This window comes from Thamnophis sirtalis, unplaced genomic scaffold (assembly GCF_051295495.1).
Source record: "Thamnophis sirtalis isolate CommonGarterSnake01/CBP01778 unplaced genomic scaffold, rThaSir2_p1.2 scaffold_11, whole genome shotgun sequence".
Lineage (NCBI taxonomy): Eukaryota > Metazoa > Chordata > Lepidosauria > Squamata > Natricidae > Thamnophis > Thamnophis sirtalis.
Window position 1 is genome coordinate 58,022,177 of NW_028261391.1, and position 23,655 is coordinate 58,045,831.

At 39.0% G+C, this 23,655-nt stretch overlaps 1 protein-coding gene across 1 annotated transcript; it reads right to left on the bottom strand.

Moving 5' to 3' along the window:
- Positions 1–9,022: 9,022 nt before the first annotated feature.
- Positions 9,023–22,689, bottom strand: SPMIP5 (sperm microtubule inner protein 5). Its single transcript, XM_087725062.1, has 5 exons — positions 22,626–22,689; positions 18,545–18,766; positions 13,301–13,487; positions 12,097–12,185; positions 9,023–9,232 (listed from the first exon to the last, which is right to left on the bottom strand). Exons 1-5 carry the CDS (start codon positions 22,681–22,683, stop codon positions 9,072–9,074), a joined length of 717 nt encoding a protein of 238 aa, XP_087581188.1. The 5' UTR covers positions 22,684–22,689; the 3' UTR covers positions 9,023–9,071.
- Positions 22,690–23,655: the final 966 nt, after the last annotated feature.

Here is a 23,655-nt window from a genome sequence, read left to right on the forward strand (position 1 = left end):
AGAGCATTCACCACTGTATCTAAAGGGTGAAAGGAAAGTAATAGCTAAGGGGGTTCAAGGTAGGCCACATCTTAATCTTATTTTTAAAATAAGGTCCTCAGGCTTAATGCTCACTCTGTGCACCCGGACCAAAGACAAATTGTATGATAAAAAGTATGTGATATGTACTTAGCATGTTATGCTTTTCTTCTTCCATGTAGACTTAAACATTTCTTGACTGTATGAGAATATATATATATATACAACACAGGTCGGTGACTAAAAAGCTGTTTATTTTCATCTAAATTCCATGTATTTTGGTGTGCTGAAAACAAATAAAATATTGAAAAAATTCCTAGACATCATGATTTGCCACAATATGCAAAATTGTCTTCAAATTTATCATTTTTTAAATTTTTGTTATTTTTTTATATTATGGGTTTTTAACCAAATTTAAAGTCCAAATTACTATTAATTAATTCACATAAGTGCATTTAAAATATAAAATGCCCAAAAAAACCTTAAAGGGTTTGTCCGAGTTATGTAAAAAATAATAGCACTGTAAATCTGATGGTCAGCAATATATACATAAGCTAAGCAAGTTTTAAGTCTGTGCTTCTAATGGTAGAAGGGGTTAATCTTTCCTGAAGAATCCAGTGGGAGGGAGACACAGGGCACATAGCAGCATCTCCGGTCAGTGCAGGGGGCGTGGCCAGCACTGTGACGTCTCGTGTACAGATACAGAGCTGCTCTCTCCTGCATGCCACACTTGTGCATGAATCATCATCAGGTTCTTGGTTCTAGGCTGTTCACACTTTTTCATCACAATTCATGTTAGCTCGTCATTCTTCAACTGTTACGTTATGGCTCCACAAAAGTGTATTAATTCGCCAGACAGTTTCTGTTTCATCCGTGGTGAATATACAGTGTTGAAGCAACAGCAGAATATTACAGACTTTGTGAAAAAAGTATACTTTGCATACTTTGGACTAAAAATTGGAGATCAAGATAAAGTTTGGACGTCTCATAAAGTGTGCAAACGGTGTGTTGAGGACCTCCAAAACTGGTTCAAGGGTAAGAAAAAAAAATTCTGTTATAGGATTCCTATGGTAGGGTGAGAGCAAAAGAACCATAGTGATAACTGTTACTTTTGTTCATGCGATGTGAAAGGGTTTAATTCCAAATGGAAGCATTCCATTTCATACCCCAATCTTCACTCAGCAATTCATCCCATCCCCCATGGCACAGATATACCAGTACCCAAGCCCCCTGTTACCTTGGAAGAGATACCTATCTCCGATGAAGGTAAAGTCATACCTGAACCAGATGACGAATCAAGTTCTGACTCTGAAGATGATACAAGACCAAAATTGTTTTCTCAGGAGGAGATGAATTATTTGGTAAGAGACTTGAATCTCCCCAAAGATGCCGCTGAGTTACTTGGATCAAGGCTGAAAAGCAGGAATGTATTGTTCCCAGGAGTGTCATCTTTATGGTTTAGACATCGTGAAAAGGAGTTCGTTCCTTACTTCGCCCAGGAAGACAAGTTGGTTTATTGCATTGATGTTGAAGGTCTGATGGGTCAATTTAAAATCCAATATGATTCAGAGCAATGGAGTCTTTTTATAGATTCTTCAAAAAGAAGCCTCAAAGCAGTTTTACTCCACAACGGTGTTTACGCTTTCATACCTGTAGATCATTCCGTACACTTGAAGAAAACCTACAAGAACTTGGAATTGGTTCTTTGTAAACTTAAATATGAAGAGCATGGTTGGCAAGTGTGTGGGGACTTGAAGGTCTTGTGCATGTTGCTCGGGCAACAAGCTGGGTATGCCAAATACCCTTGTTTTCTGTGTCTATGGGACAGTCGAAACCAACAAAATCACTGGACCAAGAAGAGTTGGCAGCCGAGGGTGCTAACAGTCGGTGAAAAAAAATGTCCTCTGAGAAACTTTGGTACCTTCCCATAAAGTTCTTCTACCACCTCTGCACATAAAATTGGGATTGATGAAGCAATTCATAAAATCACTTCCAAGAGATGGAGAATGCTTCAAATACTTGGTCACCAAGTTTCCATGCTTGTTGGAGGCAAAATTGAAGGAAGGTGTGTTCGTCACATTAGAAGGCTTATAGTTGATCAAGAGTTTGTCAATACCATGACGGATCCTCAAAAAGAAGGGTGGATTGCATTTAAAGAAGTCGTACAGAAATTTGTAGGCAATAACAAAGATCCTCGCTACAAAAAGGTTATCGGAAGAATGCTGAAAGCATTTCAAGCTTTAGGTTGCCTGATGAGTTTGAAAGTGCATTTCCTCCAGTCCTACTTTGACTACTTTCCTGAAAATTTGGGAGCTGTGAGTGAGGAACAAGGTAAACGATTCCACCAAGACTTTAAAGAGATGGAAAGGAGATACCAGGGAAAATGGAGCATTACAATGATGGCAGACTACTGTTGGATGCTTCAGAGGGACATTCCAGATGCTACTCACAAGCGTAAATGCACCAAGAGGAGCCTCACAAGGAGGAAGAATCGAGTTTAGTGTGTGTAGGGGAGCTCATTTCAGTTCAAAAAAGGATTTTCATGAAAATATTGTAATAAAACTTTAATTTTATAAGTCTGTTTCCATTTATTTTGAGGTATTGCCTTATTTAACATAGTTACCTAAATTGTCAGGAAACATGATGTCCTATGACAAAATGGAGGTCATTTTCAGATTCAGGACACCAAAAAACATAAAAATTATGTGGAATAACCAAAACAGCTCTCGAAAAATTTTTTTTTGCAGACCTGTGATCAACAATGCTAATCTTTTTGTTGGGAATCATACCGGAAACATACAATACAGAACTGAAATACTTGATTGTATGAGAGTTATGAGTTATGAGAGTTTATTTATATGCCGCCCTTTTCCCTGGGGGGACTCAGGGCGGCTTACAACTCGAAGGGGGGGGGGGGAACAAACATTTAACACATAGAACAGTACATAATTAAAAGCACAACATTGTAAATGTGTTAACAGCAGCTAGAATTGTATTTGCTAGAAACTGGAAGAATGAGACAACACCAATGCAGGAGGAAGTTATTTATAAAATAATGGAATGTGCTGAAATGAGTAAGTTGACATTTGAAATTAGAGAACAGGAAGATAAACAATTTTATGGGATATGGGATCTATTTTATCAGTTGTTAGATAAAAATCATGGAAATGAAAATTATTGAAGAATGTCACTAATACTATAATAATAGAATGATTTAGAATAAGACATAAAAATACTTTGTTACTGGATATATTGAAGATGATGTAATTACTATAATATAAATGAACCCATACTCAGCATATCTCATTTAAGATGAAGAAATAATAGTGATAGTCAAACAAATGCAATATTATAATAGTGATGCATATAAATATATTTGACTGAAAATATGTGATTCTATATAAAATGTAAGTGGTGACTATGGAAAGGATGCACAAAAACTCTGTGACCAATTGACACACTGTATGTAATGGAAGATACTTTTATGTTACATGTCTTTCTGTCTATGTTTGTTGAAAAATAAAAAAATTATATATATAAGATGGCCAACTTACCACCCTCGCCAACTCACTGCAGAACAATTCAACAATTCAATTTAATTATTTAAAATGATTAAACAAATATTTGAATCTTTGTCATTCCCATTTGATTTTGTGCCTCCTTTGGCATCCTTTCTTTAATGATTATATTCCACCATTTCTTCAATAATAGTGTAACTCTTGTTTTGAGACACATTGTCCCATGGCAAGTTGGCCATGGCCCGTTGTCCCGTTGCACTGCTAACTTGAATGCATACCTTCCTGATAATTCCTTTAATTTCTAAACAGTCTTTGGATGTTGGTAATGGAATCAAGCAGAATTTTTTAAAAAGATAATGTTCTGTTCTAGAAGGATTTCAAACTGGAAGAGGCAAGCAACCTCTTGCTTGCTCCATGCTTACAACTGCTTTGTATGACTACTCGACATGTCAGTGCATTCATAGTTAACAATGGGTTTCCATCAAACACCCTCTTTTAATAATGAAGTGAAGCACCAATCACTTTGTTGGGTAGTGTTTAAGCAAACTACATTTCACAGCTATCCCATCAAATGCAAAGTTAAATGAACACCAAATTATTGTCCATTTTCCTGGCTTTCAGTGCTAATGGACATATTTTTGTGACCTTTTTCAATGCTTACAGTTTTAAAATAGTAGCAACAAAGAGAACTGCTGTTTGAAATGCAAGTGGTTGTAAACCATATATTATTTGTAAATACAGCATATTCTGAAATCATTCATTTCAGTGTCTCACTAAGGCCTAATTGGTATATATTTTGGTTGACATATATTGTTCTCTTGTAAAGGTGTCAACTTCCTCAATAACAAAAGGACTGCAGTTTGTGATATATAAATTAGGCTCCTCGCCATATAATCAGGCCTATCAATTAGGATGCTATTTGCAACAAAATATGCTCAAAGTGCATGTAAGATTGATGGGTCTTTTCAGACTTTAACACTGTACTATTCATAGCAAAGTTTTTGATCAGCATCGTATCAATTAAGAGACATTTGACTTGTGGAACTGATGTAGCCTGTTCAATAGAGTTTGGCAGCAAAATTCAGCTTTTGCTATCAACATTTGAAAACACCCTGACACTTCTATAATGAAACACAGTGCTGGGGTAGTTTAGACCAAAATCTGTAATGCATCTCCTTGGTGTAGGGCTATATTCTCTAGGGTTTAATATCCCAGGAATAGCAAAGGGGAATAAAAAAGAAAGGAAAACCTTCTATTAACAAAGGACTTTTCCATCTCTCTATTGCTAGGCAGAATCATATCAAACAAGTTATTAATTTTGACAATATGATCTAAAAGTAAACTTTCTATCACCTTTAAAGCAAGAAAACACCTGAACTGTTTGGTCCCTCACAGCAAGCTGGAAATGGTTATAAGCTTTTTTCCTTCCATCACACACAAAATGAAGATGGCAGGACATTTATTATTAGCTTTTAGTTTCCCATTTGTTTTAAGCTATCCAATGACAAACAGAATCTCTACCACAATCAGAACAACTACAGGTAGTCCTTGACTTATGAAAAGGACAAGAACCCAACATTTCAAGTGAATTTTGCTGCATTTTACAATCCTTCTTACCACCAGTTGTTAAGTAAATCACTGTTTTTAAGTAACATGGTCATTAAGTAAATCTGGCTTCCCTATTGACTTTGTTTATCAGAGGTGATCACATGACCCCAGCACATTGCAACCATCATGAGTCAGTTACCAAGCACATGAATTTTGATCACATGACCATGCGGATGCTGAATGGTGTGACTGTGTGAAAAAAGATCATAAGTCACTTTTTCAATGCCATTGTAACTTTGAATGGTCACCAAAAGAACATTTATAACTCAAGGACTACCTGCAATTCTGCTTTAATATTAGTTCGTTCCCAAGCTCTTAGATGAAACCATAAATTACGGTTAAGAGCTTTGTTTGTTCAATGGCTGGGGAAACATAGTCAAAACTCCTATTTCTAAGCCATTTATATGTGCATCCAAATATGGCACAAGTACTTTTGTGAGCCTGTTTTTTTTTTAAATCTCTATTCTTTTTGCACTTATTTTCCCTTGTTGAACATTTGAGTTGTAATAATATCTTACAATAATGAAGTGTTGATATACACTTTCCTCAATACTATATTATCAGTTTCCAGATGAGAGATCCTGATTGGACGATTTCTTTTATGTAGAAAATGGTGGCCAATGAGTAAATGAAAATTACAGGCTGAAATTAAAGGTATACTCCTCAACTTACCAGAGTTTGTTTAGTAACTGTTAAAAGTTATGGCACTTTTTTAAAAAGTGACTTATGACCCTTTTTCAGTTATGACCTTTCCACATCCCCATAATCATGGGATCAAAATTCAGATGCTTGGCAACTGGTTCACATTTATGACCATTGCTGGGTCCCAAGGCCTTTTGCAACCTTCTGACAAGCAAAGTCTATGGGGAAGCCAGATTCACTTAACAACCAGGTTACTAACTAACTTACTTACTTACTTACTTACTTACTTACTTACTTACTTACTTACTTACTTACTTATTTATTTATTAGACTTATATACCGCTTCATAGGGCTTTCAGCCCTCTCTAAGCGGTTTACAGATTTTTTTAGCAAATTGAGTCAGCAACTTGCCCCCCCAGTCTGGGTCCTCATTTCACCCATCTCGGAAGGATGGAAGGCTGAATCGACCTTGAGCCGGTGAGATTTGAACCACTGAACTGCAGATCACAGTCAGCTGAAGTGGCCTGCAGTGCTGCACCCTAATCACTGCGCCACCTCGGCTCTTTTATCAACTGCGGCCATTCACTTGACAACTGAAGACAAGAAAGGTCATAAAATGGGGCACAATTTACTTTAATGAACAGAAATTTTGGTCTCATTTGCGGTCGTAAGTCGAGACTACCTGTAGCCTTCTCAGCTTGGCAGAAATTTATTTGGGAGGTTTTTTTTTTTAATTTGCAGAATGCAATTCCAAACTTCTCACTTGAAGAGCCGCATGTAATCTAGTATTTCACCCCATTTGAACCACTCAGCAGGACTTCTCTCACAGACAAACACCTTTTCCTGAGGAAGACAGATTGAAGTAGTCTCAGTGTGGGTCTTACCTGTGCTTCAAAGGAGCTCTACCCGTCGACTGAGAAGGGATTTGAAGGGTGCATTTGTAATGCAAAATACTGTTAATAATTATAGTTTGCAGTATAGCAGATGCCATCTAATCTACCTCCCTTTTCTGACGGCAGACCATACAAATTATAGGCTGAGGAGGAAAATTTAAGTGTAAAGGTTAACAGTTTAACTGAAATATTCAGAAACTGAAATGCTCAACAAGGTACCATGCAATCAAATGCAAAGGGGGGGAAAAACCTTCCAGAGGGTAATTACGTTAGGCACTTATTTATTATTATGCTAACATCTCTTCACAAAACTTTTAACAGTTTTTCATCACCCCTGGTGCTCTCCAAGCAAGTTAAATACATTTCCTTCTCATTTCCAAATCAAAACAATCACTCTGCTTGGGGATCACTGGCATTTGGAATGACTTCGGTCACCCTCTGAAGGCAAAGGTTGGAGAACATTATCACCCTATATATCACCCCAAAAGATGTGTGGACTTTGCTAGAAGGGGAAGCCTACTGCTAAGAATTCTGGGAATTTGGGTGCACATATGGAGGGTGCTTGGATTGGAGAAGCTGGTTAATTGGAGATTGGCAGGGACTGACTGACAAGCAGTTTTATTATATTATCCCTTTTAAGTGAAGTTGGGGAAAACAGAGACCTAGATTTTTTGGGTTCCACCACAAAACCGTGTTCGACTAAAGCGCGCTCGACGAAACCGTGTAGCTGACGTCATCAACAGGGCGACAACAGCGCAGAGAAAGAAGCATGCTGTAAATGCTAAACCTAAAATTAACCCCTAAACCTAAACCTAACCCCCCTAAACCTAATCCTAAACCTAACCCTAAACCTAACCCTTAACCTAACCCTAAACCTAACCCTAAACCTAATCCTTAACCTAACCCTAAACCTAATCCTAACCCTTAACCTAACCCTAAACCTAACCCTAACCCTTAACCTAACCCTAAACCTAACCCTAACCCTTAACCTAACCCTAAACCTAACCCTAAACCTAGCCCTTACCTTAAGTTGAACCGGCTTGCTTTCAAAGCGCTATTTAAAGTGCCCTTCTTTCTCCACGCTTGCTGTTGTCGCCCTGTTGATGACATCAGCGATGCGGTTTAATCGGGCGCGGCTTAGTCGAGTGCGGTTTTGTCGTGCCATGGATTTTTTGTGTGTGCACAAAATAAGCTTTCAGCCTGGTCTATATACCTATCTGGAATGCATCAGCATGCGTTTTGCGTGTATTTCCCATGTTATGTCTAAGTATGGTTGGTGAACATCGCAGTGTTAAAAAATCAAAGGATGTCTAAATCTGAAATCCACTGACCATTATCTAGAAGGAATGCTGGCAGAAATTGTAGGGTCAACTTTAGAACAGTAATTAACTAGATAATTTTAATATGTACATAAATATTTCATAAATTGCAGTTTAAACAAGCAGTGTGACATAATTATTTGATTTCTATCCACACAGAAAAGTATTTTCAAATGGAAAATATTATATAAACTGCTCAAATATTAGTTATTAAAAATAATCCCTGCTCAGTATTTACACTTTAATAGCAAACACCCAATGAGTGCTTTGTCTATGACAAAATTCAACAACAGGATAATAAACTATTTCTTTAAATATAATTTTTTTCTCAAAATGCAGTAACACCGGAACAATCGTCTGTGTAGGTAACTTCACCAAGGTGTCGTTTTTGTTAAGCATAAATAAATATAAATACAATTATGGAGAACTTTTAAGAGCAAAATCAATCCCACTGAAATGTCTGGTAAACAATGAATGAACAAATATCTCCCATCTTCTGCTTTAAACTCACAATTGTTCTCTTTTAAAACAGATTGAAATTTCATTGTATGTGAAAATAACTTTCTTTCCTCTTGGTTTCCAGCGACGATGGCTGCCACCCGAAAAACTGGGACAAAAACTGGGCCAATTATTTTTTAAAACAATTCTCAATATTTTACTCTTTAATTCAAAACTTCAACTAATCTATTTCGAAGTGGTGGCTATCTCATCATCTCAATGTTTGAAATCTCTTTTGAATTCTGTGCTTGTTGACACCTTATTGTTTCTATGCTTCCTTAAACCCAAAGACAGCTGCATTTTCTCCAGATGTCCTCAAAGCCTCTTCTTCATCGAAGATGCCCCTGAAATGACTTCTTCATTGAAGATGCCTCTGAGTGACTTCTCAGTCTACGGTATATGTGATGTTATGGCTCTCCTGGCACAGTAACTCTTTTACAAACAGATAAGAAATATGACATATTTTTTAAATACTTGTACACTTCCACATGATTGGTCAAAGAGAGAAAGTTTTTAAGTCGCCCCATTCCAGACATTAATTTTCATTTTAATTGTCTAATGGTACAGTTCAAATATTATGCAATTATAGTTTCCTTGTGTTCTTTGATCGGCTCTTGACCTTTTTCCATTTTTCGTTTCTTACTAAGATAAGTTCCATAGTTCACGTCCGTGTGCTTGCATACAGAGCAACTTCTGCATATATTTCCAAATGTTCTTCCAAGACCAGAGCGTTCATCTGCAAAATACACATATTTTGTTTGATATATGTTGCAACATACGGTCTTTACTTTCCTTCTTCTCCAGGGTGGACACACGTGGTTGGCAATTAACACATTAACCGTCACAACAAAAAGAAGGCAGTTATTACATGGATCATGTTCTAAAGCCATGTTTCTTAAAAAACCCAGGGCCTTTAAGATGGGTGAACTTCTGGCTGGAGAATTCTGGGAGTTGAAGTCCACAAGTCTTAAAGTTGCCAAGTTTGGGAACCACTGGCATAATTGATGGTGAATACTGTTATGGTAATGAAGTCCACACACTTTAAAAGTCTGAGATTAAGAAGCCCTTCTGTGTAGGAACTCCTTCATAAAAGATTGGATGCTGTTTCAAATATAAATTTTGGGACCAAAAAATTTAAAAGTACTGCACAGGCTTAGATTTTTAGCTTTTCTAAAAGGACTGCATCTTCATGCTAAAAGAATGAAAGACATTCAAGTGGATGCAAACCTTCTTACCACAATTCCACAATACTGTAGTTTGAAAAACAGACTTGCTGAAATATTGAAATAAGATTGTCAGCTGTGCAGGTACAACAATAGCCAAGTAAATTATTGAAGCCTGGTCAGTCAACAGGAGTGCTGATTTACCATCAGCTTATCAGTACTTAGGAGCCCATGGCTTGGCAGTGAAGGAAACAATAGACTAATGCAGTGTTTCTCAACCTTGGCAACTTGAAGATGTCTGGACTTTAAGTCCCAGAATTCCCCAACCAGCATTCGCTGGCTGGGGAATTCTGGGACTTGAAGTCCAGACATCTTCAAGTTGCCAAGGTTGAGAAACACTGGACTAATGGGAGTCAAACTCAAGGTCTGTGGGGTGCTTAGATCTGGCTTGCAGGGCCGCCCTGGAAACACTGAAGAACCGGCCAGGAGTGCCTTTGCCAGTGAAAATGGAGCTCCATTTTCAGCTGAGACAGCCTCCTGCAACCCTCTGTCAGTAAAAACAGAGCTCAGCAGGGCCATGTGCAGCCCTCCCAAACTCCATTTGTGCTGGCAGAGCTCTTGGGCCACCATAGGCGCCCCTGACATAAGTGACATCGAGCTGGCCATGCCCACCCGGACCCCTGAGATAAAACATAACCCTGATGTGGCCCTCAATGAAATCGAGTTTGACACCCCTGCAATAGACAATTATGGACATGAAAAGAACCCCCAATCAGGCATCCATGGACAATGGTGATGTCACAGACTTATCCTTTTAACCTGGAAACACCTTAGGGGCTTCCAACACGAACATGAGCAACCAATTTGGCATCTGACTGGACAAATTAAATTATCAATTTGGAGTCTTCCTGATATTAAACGACCTTCACTTATATCTCCACAAGCTCAGCTAACAGCCACAGGGGGAATGGAAACTGTTTATCTTTAGGGAAGACTGAAGAACAGAATCCAAACCCAAAATTCTAATGTTGAAAAGCTTGATCCCTCCCAGGGGTGGGTTTCAGATGGTTCGTGGCGGTCCCCGCAAACCGGTTGGTCGGCGAACCCGGAAGTAAGTAACTTCCAGGAACGCCGAAGGGTCCACCCGCCCGCCCGCGTTTCTTACCCGGTTTTGATGAGTTCTGCGCTTCCACGCATGCGCAGGATGCATACAGCGCCTGTGCGATCCTCCAGGAGCAGCTGGAGCATCGCACAGACACTAGTATGCATGCATGCATTGCGCGCGTGCACGAGGACGCCGCCGGCCCCGTTCCAACCGAACCGGTTGGAACGGGGCGAGAAACCCACCCCTGATCCCTCCATATTGCTATGGGAGGGAGACATTTTCATTAAGCTTTTCTTTGGTATCAGCTGCAACATTCTAAACTCTGTATGGGTGTCTATGCTGCCAGATGAATTTCATAATCATAATTTGTTACTTATGAAATCTGAAGCTATAAAACAAATGTATTTCTTGCAGAAACAGTTCTAATTTTATCATTCAAGTTAGCTGGTATAGATTTTTTTCCCAATATATTCAGCCACTTATTTTGCCCCGGGCAGAAATATTTCATGTGCTATTTTATACTCGTCTGGAGGAGTTAGAATATTGTCGCTTATTGTAGCAGTAGCAATAGCAGTTAGACTTATATAGCACTTCATAGGGCTTTCAGCCCTCTCTAAGCGGTTTACAGAGTCAGCATATTGCCCCCAACAATCAGGGTCCTCATTTTACCCACCTCGGATGGATGGAAGGCTGAGTCAACCTTGAGCCGGTGAGATTTGAACAGCCGAACTGCAGATGCAGTCAGCCTGCAGTGCTGCACTCTAACCACTGCGCCACCTTGGCCCTTCAACTATTGTCATTGTTCTGCTTTAAGTTGAGAACAGTTGAATGTTAAACATTCAGGTTAGAAATTTAAATCAACTCCTTTAACAAATTTGTGGTACAGCTGATAGACTGGGATGAGCAACTGTGACCCCTTTATGACCTGTGGACTTCCAACTCTGGGATCTGGGAATTCTGGGTATTGAAGTTCACAAGTCATGAGGGGCCACATCTGCCCATCCCTATTGTAGACTGATGTACATATTTTTCTGCTGCATGCTGTCAGTTATTCACCTCTATTTTCCAGCCCTAATGTATACTTCTTGAAGCATAACCTCCCTCACCCACAACTCTGCCTTTGCTGGCTAGAATTATAGCATTCCTGAGGGCCAAAAGTGCTTTTGCACGGGGAGGGAGACTCATGCCTGTAACTTCTTCAACCAAGGGATCTTTCACAGATATTCTCCTGCAGGTGCAGGAGAGGCATCCATGTAGTCTTAGAAAAGGCTGCAGTTACTTCAAGGAATTAGTAACTTTCATGGTTTCCAAGAATAAAATCTGAACCCTTACGTGGGATATGGCCAGTGTACTTGGGCATCATTCCTTCGGGCCTATAGAATCTCTGGTGTCGTGAATCTTTGGTTTCAGGCACTTCTTTCCTAAAATAAAAAAGAATAGAATATGTATCAATACTGTAGTAGTTTTACGATAGATAGATAGATAGATAGATAGATAGATAGATAGATAGATAGATAGATAGATAGATAGATAGATAGATAGAGATAGATAGATAGAGAGAGAGAGAGAGAGAGAGAGAGAGATAGATAGATAGATAGATAGATAGAGAGATAGAGAGATAGAGAGATAGAGAGATAGAGATAGAGATAGATAGATAGATAGATAGATAGATAGATAGATAGAGAGAGAGAGAGAGAGAGAGAGAGAGAGAGAGAGAGAGAGAGAGGCAGGCAGGCAGGCAGGCAGGCAGGCAGGCAGGCAGGCAGGCAGACAGACAGACAGACAGACAGACAGACAGACAGATAGATCTCTCCCTCCCCCCTCTCTCTCCACCCTGTTGGGTCTTCTATTTTTTTCCTAATAGTTTTCTTCTCGTGATAACTACTCCATTGTTTAAAAACAAAGATCCAAATTCATGGCAGACTATCCCTTTAATCCTAGAGTTTTTAACAGTTACCTGGCAGAAATAATCACCCATGCAGAAAGAAAATAGCTTTACTCCTATTGAATTTCTTGTCTTGTCTTAATAATAAATAATGACAAACACTTGTTTGGCTACGCTTGGTTGACAGAAATATTTGGCTTTCTTACTATTACAGCCGAGACTGAGAGACAGGATACTCTACATTGATTCCATTTGTTTGTTTGTTTTTGCCTTTGAGTCAGTTTTCTTGTGACCACCTGGACAGGTCGTTGAAAGTTTTCCTGGCAACATTTTTGGAAGTAGTTACCATGACTGACCCAGAATCATCTATCTGGGTTAATGCCAAAAGTATAAATGAGGCTCATAGTCTCCTGGTTTCTAGCTTGGTGCCCTAACCACTATACCACTATTATGATAATAATAGATAATTACAAAAGACCAATCCATGGTCCATTTTTAGTCCATTTGTGGCTTTAAAGTTTCATTACTTATGCAACGTGTATATTTATTAACATTATATTTCCAAACTTGATTCCTGATCCATTAACAAATACTATTCTGTCAAGGCAGAGCAGCAATGGACACCACTTAAACATCTCAAAGTGAACATACGTGGGATCTTTCCCAACAGCAACTTCTTTGTTTCTGTCCATCGAGTTTTTAAAATCTCGGTAGCAGTTTTCTGTCATCACATGATAGCGTACTCCATGACCAAATTCTGTGACCCTGGATCTAGGCACAAAGCCACTCCAGCCTGGTATGGGTGGTTCAAGGAGGGTTCTTCTGGTCTCCACAGGCCCTGCAAAATGATCAAAAGAAGTATAATTGAAAAGCTAAGGGAGGCTTAGCTTTCCAAATGGTGGGTGGATGGGAGATGAAAACCAGGTCTGACAGTAACTATAGTTGAAATACAGAAAGAAACTGATCCAAGTTTTGGTTTATTCCCTAGCATTTCAGCAAATCTTCCCTTAAATAGCTTGCTAATTGACTTCCATAGAGCAGCGGTGGCTCATCCTTGCCCTCAACACTTACCCAAGTGGTTTACAAGGCCCAATTTTTTTCCAGACAGAGATGAAAAGCAGCAGATTAAAAAAATCACATAAAGGTAAAAGTTCCCCTTGCACATATGTGCTAGTCATTCCTGACTTTAGGGGGCAATGTTCATCTCTGTTTCAAAGCCAAAAAGCCAGCACTGTCCAAAGATGTCTCCATATGGCTGGCATGACTAAATGCTAAAGTCGCATGGAACACAGTTACCTTCTCATCAAAGGTGGTTCCTATTTTTCTACTCGCATTTTTACATGCTTTCGAACTGCTATGTTGGCAGAAGCTGGAACAAGTAACAGGAGCTGGGACAAGTTACACGGCACTGGGGATTCGAACTGCCGAACTTTCTGATTAACAAGCTCAGCGTCTTAGCCACTGAACCACCGTGTCCCCCATGATCACTTACTAGATACCAAAGGGAAGAATACGTTTTGAAGGAATTCTAAGCTTTGCCTAACCTAAAATAATTCTTTAGAACAATCTTCCCAGTGCTCCAGTTCTCTGATCTCAAAATCCTAGGATTTTCAACAAAGGATATGTTTTTGTGTTGTCACCTGCAGGACCATCTCCTCTGAATTGACTCTCCCTGTGCTCCTCGGGCCAGACAAGAAGTCTGTGAATTCTCTTCCCCCAAATTTCTAAAGAAAACACAAGCCTAACAGTATTACATCTCCTGCACTCTCAAATAGTATTCTCCAGGTTGACTCCTTTCTCCTGTCATTCTGGAAAGCCATTAATGGTTTATCAATGTAAGTTGTCTAGCTTTGTTACAAGTGGCTGGCATTCAACTTGCTATGAGGAAACATATATTGGGTGGGAAAATTTATGGAGGTGTATACATATTTGAAAATTGCTAGCATGGGGAAGACTGCTGTAAAGAGTTAGGAAATGACCTTGACAGAAATATGCAGGAATTGTTACCTAGGGAAAAGGGGATGGAATTTTATTAAGATAACATTCAGAATTGGCTCAGGCAGAGACCTCCTGAATTCACTGGTGTGTAAGAAAGAGGAGAAGGTATAGCATTATCAAACATGGAAGATTCAGTAATTATAGCCAATCTCAAGAAAAGTAGTGTTACTCTTCCTATGTAGTTGATTTTCTGGTCTGACCTACCTAGTGGAGCTAACATCTGCTAGACAATATTTAATCTCTTAGAACAATCTAAAACAGTGTTTCTCAACCTTGGCAACTTGAAGATGTCCGGACTTCAACTCCCAGAATTCCCCAGCCAGCATTCGCTGGCTGGGGAATTCTGGGAGTTGAAATCCGGACATCTTCAAGTTGCCAAGGTTGAGAAACACTGATCTAAAAACTAAGGATGCCTACTGACCACAGAGTACACTGACTGATGTTCTGATAACAGGAAATTTAGTAAACCTGATAGGAATGAAATACTCTGAACAGAGAAACTCACCTTAAAATTATGCCCCCTTTATAAAAACCAAATAATATAAATAGTAGCAATGTAGCAATAGCATTTAGACTTAGACATATATCTCTTCACTATGCTTTACAGCACTCTCTAAGCAGTTTACAGAGTCAGCATATTTCCCCCAACAATCTGAGTCCTCACTTTACCAACCTCCGAAGGATGCTAGGCTGAGCCAACCACGAGTCAGTCAGGATCAAACTACCAAACTGCAGTCAGCCGGCAGTCAGCAGAAGTAGCCTGCAATACTTCATTCTAACCACTGCACCACTATAGCTCATGTACCTTTTCTAGTTCTCCAGCTGGGCTTTTTAGAGGACATGAAGCAAGTTCACATAGAATCACAGAGAGAAGCCAATACATGTGGCTCCCTATCTGAAAAAGCATGGTTATTAGAGCTATTTGCCATACTTTATGTTTCCAGTCTTGCACATAATTTAAAGAGGGAAAAGAAAACACAAAAGGACTTGACCTGGGAGAAATACCCCTCATACCTCTCTCCCAATGAGAAAATTGTTGTTATACTATTCATCACTACAATTCATAGCCCATCCAGTGTCTGGTTCAGTTGTGGGTAACAGCCAAGAGGTCCCTTCAGTAGAGCAATAAAAAAAAACCCTACAGAATTTGGTATCTGTCATAATAAAACACTGACCTTTGCCATTCAGCCTTATGCTTCAATATTTTGGAAAACTAAAATGAACAAAGAGCACTCTTTTTATCACTATTTTTTCTAGTAAAAATCTCTTTCCTATTTAAGCCTCCAGAATTCAAATGTCTAGTTGGAATGAACAAAGAAAGAAATACACCCAAAAGCCAAGAGCTCAAATGTGATTCCCACCTCCCGCCCCCCCAATGCTCTCCTAGAAAGGAACCAGAAACGAAACCGAGTTTGGGAAATATGAGTACTTTGGGGGAGACAATCAATGCTATTAAATACTGAGAATCAGTATTTAAGAGAATCAGATACAGAGTAGATGATAACCGGGCAGTTAGCAATGTTCAGTTTCCTTTAAGGCGAAGGGCACTTACATTGGGAGATAATTCACAGGGCTTTTCCTTCCTGATCCTTCACAAACCATTATAAAGCTAACCTTCAATCATTGTAATTTCAAGTGGTCTTAAAATGTGGGGAATAGGCAGTGAATGTGGTTACTTTCTTAGTTCAAAACAAGACTCAAACAACGTTCTGACTCCCATTCTCATATTACAAATTGTAAGGAAACAAAAATAATCCATTGCAGTTGGGTGGGTAATATATTCAAGTGAATATATTCAAATAGATTAATAACCTGATGCCTCCGCCACACAATTTTTTTTAAAAAAAATAGCCAAGTGCCTGCCCATCACAGTTTCAGTCTGTATTGCATGCGTGTGTCTATTTTCGAGATGTGATCACACTTCGATCACACCTCCAAGTGTGATGGAAGAAGTCGTCTTGCAGTGAAACCATCATTTCTTCTCCTTCTACTAAAAACTTCTGCTAGTGGCGATTCTAGAAGGATAACATGAAAGCATTTGGCCCCTACAACTCTTTTTACAATAACTCTAATCCAGCTCTGTGTCTGTGTAACCACAACTCAGAGAGAGAATTAAGACCTTGTATTCCGTTAAAACTACTCATCTAAGCATGGAAAAATATCATTTCAGATACATTGCTCTACAGAGGCTGTCAAACTGTAGCTAAGACTGGGTTTGCTTATAACATTGGCTGCCTTACTTTGCTAGCAGTGTTAGGCTGAACATAAATGCTTGCGTGTGTCTAAGAATTCAGATGTAGTGAAGTAAGAACAAAGCTAATAAAATGGGCCATCGCAAAAAGGACAAAAAAGGTGTGAATTCAGTCTGTGAAACACTTAATGTCATGAAGACAAAATGATCAAGAGCTGATTCAGTCATGTAAAGAGCAACTTTTGGGGGGGCTTTGAACAAAATCCCTAAACCAAGACACTTGCAATAAAAAGTGTATTAAAAACATTATACCCTAAAATTAGATTCTATATTTTATTTTTTATATTTGATAAAGTTACAAGACTAATCAATTAATAAACTATCTATTAAAAACACAATTCACATAATATCTATGTTAAGGTCACTTGTAAGACTGGTTTAAAAATATTCTTTTTTACAATCTTTCTGTTCCAATATATCTTCATTCTGTGAACTGTAGCTCATCTAAATATCTGGCTTCCTATTGTTTATCCTGTATTGCAAAGTCAAGATTACTTTATTCATTCCTAGTGCAAGAAACATTCCATTTGGCATGGTTATGCTTCTCAAAATTTAGTCTGTCTTTTAAGTCTAGGTTCATTTCCACTATTGAAGACTCTACGTGCCCGATCATAAAATACAACTGAACCAAATATGCCCAGAGAATGCATAATCTGTATTGCATAATCTGTATTCTAGAGAAATACTCAAATACTATGAAAGTTCATACTGCTTTTCAATTTTGTTTAGCTTTTTTCACCAAGTTGCATCTTAAAAATAGGCTAAGGCTTCTTCTCCTGTCAAGAGACAATAACTCTAATATCACTGAGTCCAGGTTTCACTCCTATTTAAATATTGTTTTGGTCCAAACTTATTATATATATAACTTACTGTTTACTGTTTACTTGCTTGAATTCAGTGGTGGGTTTCAAAAATTTTCAAACCTACTCTGTGGGTGTGGCCTTCTTTGTGGGAGTGGCTTGCCAGCCATGTGACCTGGTGGGAGTGGCTTGCCAGCCATGTGTTTTCTCTCTCTCTCTCTCTCTCTCTCTCTCTCTCTCTCTCTCCTTCCTTTTGTCTCTCTGTCCCTTTTTCCTTTTTTTCTTTCATCTCTCTCTCACTTTGTCTTTCTTTCTTCTTTATTTATTTATTTATTTATTTCTTCCTTTCTTTCTCTTTCTCTCTCTGTGTGAGTCTGTGTGAGTCTGTGTGTGTGTGTGTGTTTGTGTGTGTATGTGTGTGTGTGGTGGGTTTCAAAAAATTTTGGAATCTCTTCTGTAGGTGTGACCTGCTTTCCAGGTCCACTGGTGGAACCTCTTCTAACCGGTTCGGTAGATTTGATGAACCGGTTCTACCGAACTGGTGCGAACTGGTAGGAACCCACCTCTGCTTGAATTGTATCACATCTTAAATATTCAATACTGCTAGATCTGTTTGAAAATCTAAACACAAGCTATGCTAGAAGTTTTTTCAGAGAGAAGTCCTTTCACAAAGACTCCCAACAGTCTTTGGCCCATTTCTACAACAACCAAATAATTTGGATTCTGCTGTACTCAACAATCAAAACAACAACTAAAGATGCAATTATTTGTCAATAATGTTAGATTACAATGGCAATTAAAGGGATTTAAATAAATTCAAATTATTATAAATTATGCATACTGTACCCAGCACATTGGGATGATGTTTGTAATTATAGTCATCAAGTACATTTAATATTTCTTCGTTGGTAGCAATAGGTGGTAGCTGTGGCGCGATGGCTGCTGTATGCCTCAGTTCAGCTTCCTGGTAATTATTTCTATCTGTAATATCACGAAAGGTCTTAACACACCACACAGAATCATTTCCATAGCTAGTTCCAACACGATAGAATCTAAGAGGGATGTATCCTAGAAAAAGTAAAGAAATGTAGTTAGACGCCATTCAGAAATCTTCAAAATAGGATAATCTAGACCAGTGTTTCTCAACCTTGGCAACTTGAAGATGTCTGGACTTCAACTCCTAGAATTCCCCAGCCAGCGAATGCTGGGGTTTCCAAACCTGGCAACTTTTAAGACTGGTGAACTTCAACTCCCAGAATTCCTCAGATAGCATATCAGAGCTGGGAAACAATGATCTTCTCATCCAACACACTAAAGCAAAAATCTTGTACTCTTGCTTCCCTAGCCAACCAAAGGCCATCCATCCTGTTTAAGGAATTTGCACCTTTGGAAGCAGCTACTTCATTATAACCCTATTAGTTAAGTATACTGTCCTTCATAAAAAGTTGTATTACTTGCATACACGACAGGTGTGCCAGATAGATTATTTGTTGGGTTATAAAACAGAATGTTTAGCTCTGGGGCTCTTCCAAAATTATATTATTTTGCCATGTCTTGCCAGGAGATTATATTCATAATGTTTGAGCATTATATTTCTCCCACCCATACTCATAATATAAATTATTAATCCTAGTGCAAGGCAAGGTTTGGTGCATGCCACTCAGTATTCAAAGCTGTTCTACAAATGTTACAGGGCCAGTGGTGGGTTCCTATCGGTTCGGCCCAGTTTGGTGGAACCAGTAGTGATATGGCGCACCCCTGAACCGGTTCCCTCATCTCTTATGCTGTCTCTGGAATGTTTCTGTGCATGCACAGAAGAGTTTTCAATCAACTGCGCATGCGCAGCAGCTCACACGCCAAACACCCTCTCAGCGAACTGGTAGTAAATCGGTTAGGAACCCGCCACTGTACAGGACCTCAACTTAGGAGCAAGATGGATTGGCCCTTAAAATGGAGCTAGAAAAAGGAAAGGAAGATGGGTTTCTTTATATTTGCTCTCACCAGAGATATGAAAATGAAAAAGGAGTTAAACATTGAAACTTCATATGAAACTCTCAATAAAGAAAGAGGGCAAAGAAGAATGTGATATTGATGGTATGCCCAGAAGGTACATTCCAGAATAGTGTTTCCCAACTAAATTAGCTCCAGAAATAGTAACACTCCTCTACAATAATTGCAGGTTGGGGTGATTATGAATAGTGGGATACAGAGGGTCAATTCATCTGGAAGACATCAATTTAGGCATTGCCATCTTACTATCTAACTAAGGGACACAGTGGCTCAGTGACTAAGATGCTGAGCTTGTTGATCAGAAAGGTCGGCAATTCAGCGGTTCGAATCCCTAGCACAGTGCAATGGAGTGAGCTCCTGTTACTTGTCCCAGCTTCTGCCAACCTAGCAGTTTGAATGCATACAAAAATGCAAGTATTGATGCAGGGGGGGGTGCACAGGTAAACCCACCAGTGGCTGGCCAGGTTAGGTGGTCTTAATAGAATGGACCTTATACATTCATATTAGCTTGGCTTTTCATTCTAGTGCTCTGGAGTTCCAAAGTTGACTTTTAGCTGGAGTGAACTTTCTCTCCAACTTCCTCATAGGTATTAAAAATAGGGCTGAACAGTGTGGCAAGACCCTGTAAAGGAGGGGCACAGGAAGCCAGGCGTGGGTGAGAGATAGAACAGAGGTAAAAACTGCTGACAGCTTAAGACATTATAGGAACTTCTCTTTTTTGTATTTCTCCTATGTACTTTGCTGTAACATTCCAAGTGAACTTTTCTTTTTCGAAATGTCATGCTTGTCTCGTGTATGGAAACGCCTTGAGAATGCACAGTGTGGAACACGGCATAAAAGTAGCATCCTGGACAGAGCCCAGGCAGTTCAGATTTTGGTGTGTGAACACGCTGAACTCGATGCATCAAATAAACCTGTTTCTCTCACCTTCGTGGTCTCAAGTCCTGGTCTTTCATAAATAGATTACAAACCTCAATCTGCTGCAACAGTATAAAAGGAAGAGAAGGTAATAGCGCTCTATGTGTCTTCAGCATTTAGTCATGCTGGCCACATGACCATGGAGATGTCTTTGGACAGCCCTGGCTCTTTGGCTTTGAAACGGAGATGAGCACTGCCTCCTAGAGTCAGGAACAACTAGCACAAATGTGCGAGGGGAACCTTTACCTTTGCCTTATAATGTCTTTACAGAAATTGATTCATCTACAACTTGAGCATTTAAATACAGATGTGGGTACAGATGGGAGATGGAACCTAGTATTAATCCAGAAAGAACATATCCCAATGCAAATTAAAGTGCCAGATTACCAGATTGGCTAGAGTACCCAAGACTCCAGTATTGTAGCTAAATCATGACACATCAAAGTAGCAGTGAGCATTTTCAGTTTGAGAAGTGACAAAAACTCCAGATCCATTCCAATTATCTATGACTGGGCCAAGGCTAGCTAACAGTTCTGCCTACCAGTGGATAATGCAATTGGGATCTAATTATATCAGTCCCATTAGGTATATGATTTTGGCCTTATCAGCATAAGAATCAACAAAATCCATTTCTACTTGGTCCACTTTAGCTAGGCTCACACAGCTTAAAAGATAGTTATTTTCAAGGAATTTAAAAATGTTAAATAGGTACCCCGAGATTTTGTAAAGGACATCCTTTTCACCACTTTCAATTAGCCAATGCTAACTCTCTATATTCTAATGAGGCTACAACATTTCACACCTCTATGTTTGCTTTTCATTTACCCACTGACTCCAAAATGAGTTGCTTTCCCTTGGCTTACATTGATCATTACATTTTATATACTGCCTGGTTGTTAAAAAAAACAGCAACAAAAGAACAATGGTAAGGAAGCAGATGCTCACAGACATCTCTTTTGGCACATGAGAAGCTGTCATGCTTAAAGATAAAGTTTAATTCTCTGTATCATTGTTGCTTTCAGAACTGTAGATTGATTATGTTCATAGCCCAGACTCTATGATTCATAACCCATTGGGTCATTGTTTCAGAGAGATTTCCTTACCAGATTTCTCAATGCCTTCAACAGTAGCAGAATTCCTAATGTACAGATAGTCCTCAATTTACAACAGTTCACTTAGTGATTGTTTAAAGTTACAATGGCATTGGAAAAAGTGACTTATGACCCTTTTTCACAGTTATGACCTTTCCAGCATCCCCATGATCTTGTGATCAAAATTCTGACATTTGGCAATTAGTTTCATAACAATCAGGTTACTAACTTATCAACTGCAGTGATTCACTTACCAATTGGAAAGAAAGGTCGTAAAATGGGGCAAAACTCACTGACTTAACCACGGAAATTTGGGGCTCCATTATGGTCTAGGACTAGATGTACCGGAACATTTCTTAAAAATTCAGGGAGACATCCAGAGATATACCTGCCTTGAAAGTATCTCATGTTGAACGGCATAGCACAGTCAACCTCAACAGTTAACCACAGGAAATGTTTTATGACTTTTTGTATTATGTCATAAAATACTTTATCATAATTCTATAAAACACAAATGTGTTTTTTTAACATTTGCCAAATTTCAATTCAAGTCATGGCTCCCAGATTTTGGATACATTCTGTAAGCCATTTTTCTCGTACCTTAGTTGAAAAAGTTTTGCCTTTCAATAGACTCTTTTGCCCAGTTGAAGGTTACAAGGCACAAGAATGTTCGTAGTGTATAAAGTGCCATCGGTTAAACATAACATCCTTTCCACAATGCGGCTTTCTTTTTAGCTTTAGAATGCTAATAAAAATTATAATCTTGTTTGTTATTGGTACAGCAATATATTAAACAGTAACAAAGCGATCGAGCTGAGAAAGTTGATCATTGGCTTCCTCTTTATCTGGACATTGCAATCCTTGTCAAGTTAGTGGCCGAGAAGTGGCCAAAGGTGTACATTTTTTACCTGTGTATCCTGGTATCAACGGATGATATTCATCTACTTGCCGCCGAAATGCTGTCATGCTTTTTCCAGCTACGATGACAGAAAGCAAATACTCAGTGTGGCATCTATACTTTAATATCACTAAGACTTTAAAAGGTCGGTTTATTTAAAATATACTGACTTCCAGTTTGTCAAACCTCTTCAATGGCTTCTGTATCTTAATGTCATGAAGACCATCCCCATGGATAGAGGCACCAATTATGAGAAATAAGCCTTCCAAAGCAGATTCAAAACAGTTCAGAAGTACGGCAAATGTCAGGGATAAGAAAACCCTCCCTAGAACCATGGTAACAAGGACCTACTATCCTTCCTATAATAGAAGTGTTTGTGCAGTTTAAGGACACAGGGACCCTCAAGTCAGTTCCTGTTGACTACATCCCATGTTGCTTTTTTTGGCAGCCCAACAGAAGGGATTTTGCCTTTTTATAGGACATTTATTTTCCAACTGTCCAGTGAAACCAACAGCCCTGGGATTTCTAGAGAGCTGGATTTATTTATTTTTTCTTCATCCAAGCAAACACAGATCCCTTAAGGATTAAGCTTATAAGAGCAGCCAAGGTTATCTTAGGAGTCTGTAGAGCAGTGTTTCTCAACCTTGGCAACTTGAAGATGTCTGGACTTGAAGTTGAAGTTCACAAGTCTTAAAAGTTGCCAGGTTTGGAAACCCCTGTCCTAGATATGTAAACATGAAAAGTCTAAACCAGTGTTTCTCAACCTTGGCAACTTGAAGATGTCTGGACTTCAACTCCCAGAATTCCCCAGCCAGCATTCGCTGGCTGGGGAATTCTAGGAGTTGAAGTCCAGACATCTTCAAGTTGCCAAGGTTGAGAAACACTGCTGTAGAGATTCTCAGACATCCAGGTCATGGTTGTCCCAAAGGTGCTTTTTCAGGAGGCAACTGGACTTTGTTTTGTTTTTTTTTCTTTTGAAAACATTTCGCTGTACTGGAAAAGTTCTTCCGTACTGGAAATCTTTTCATTTCCCACAGTCC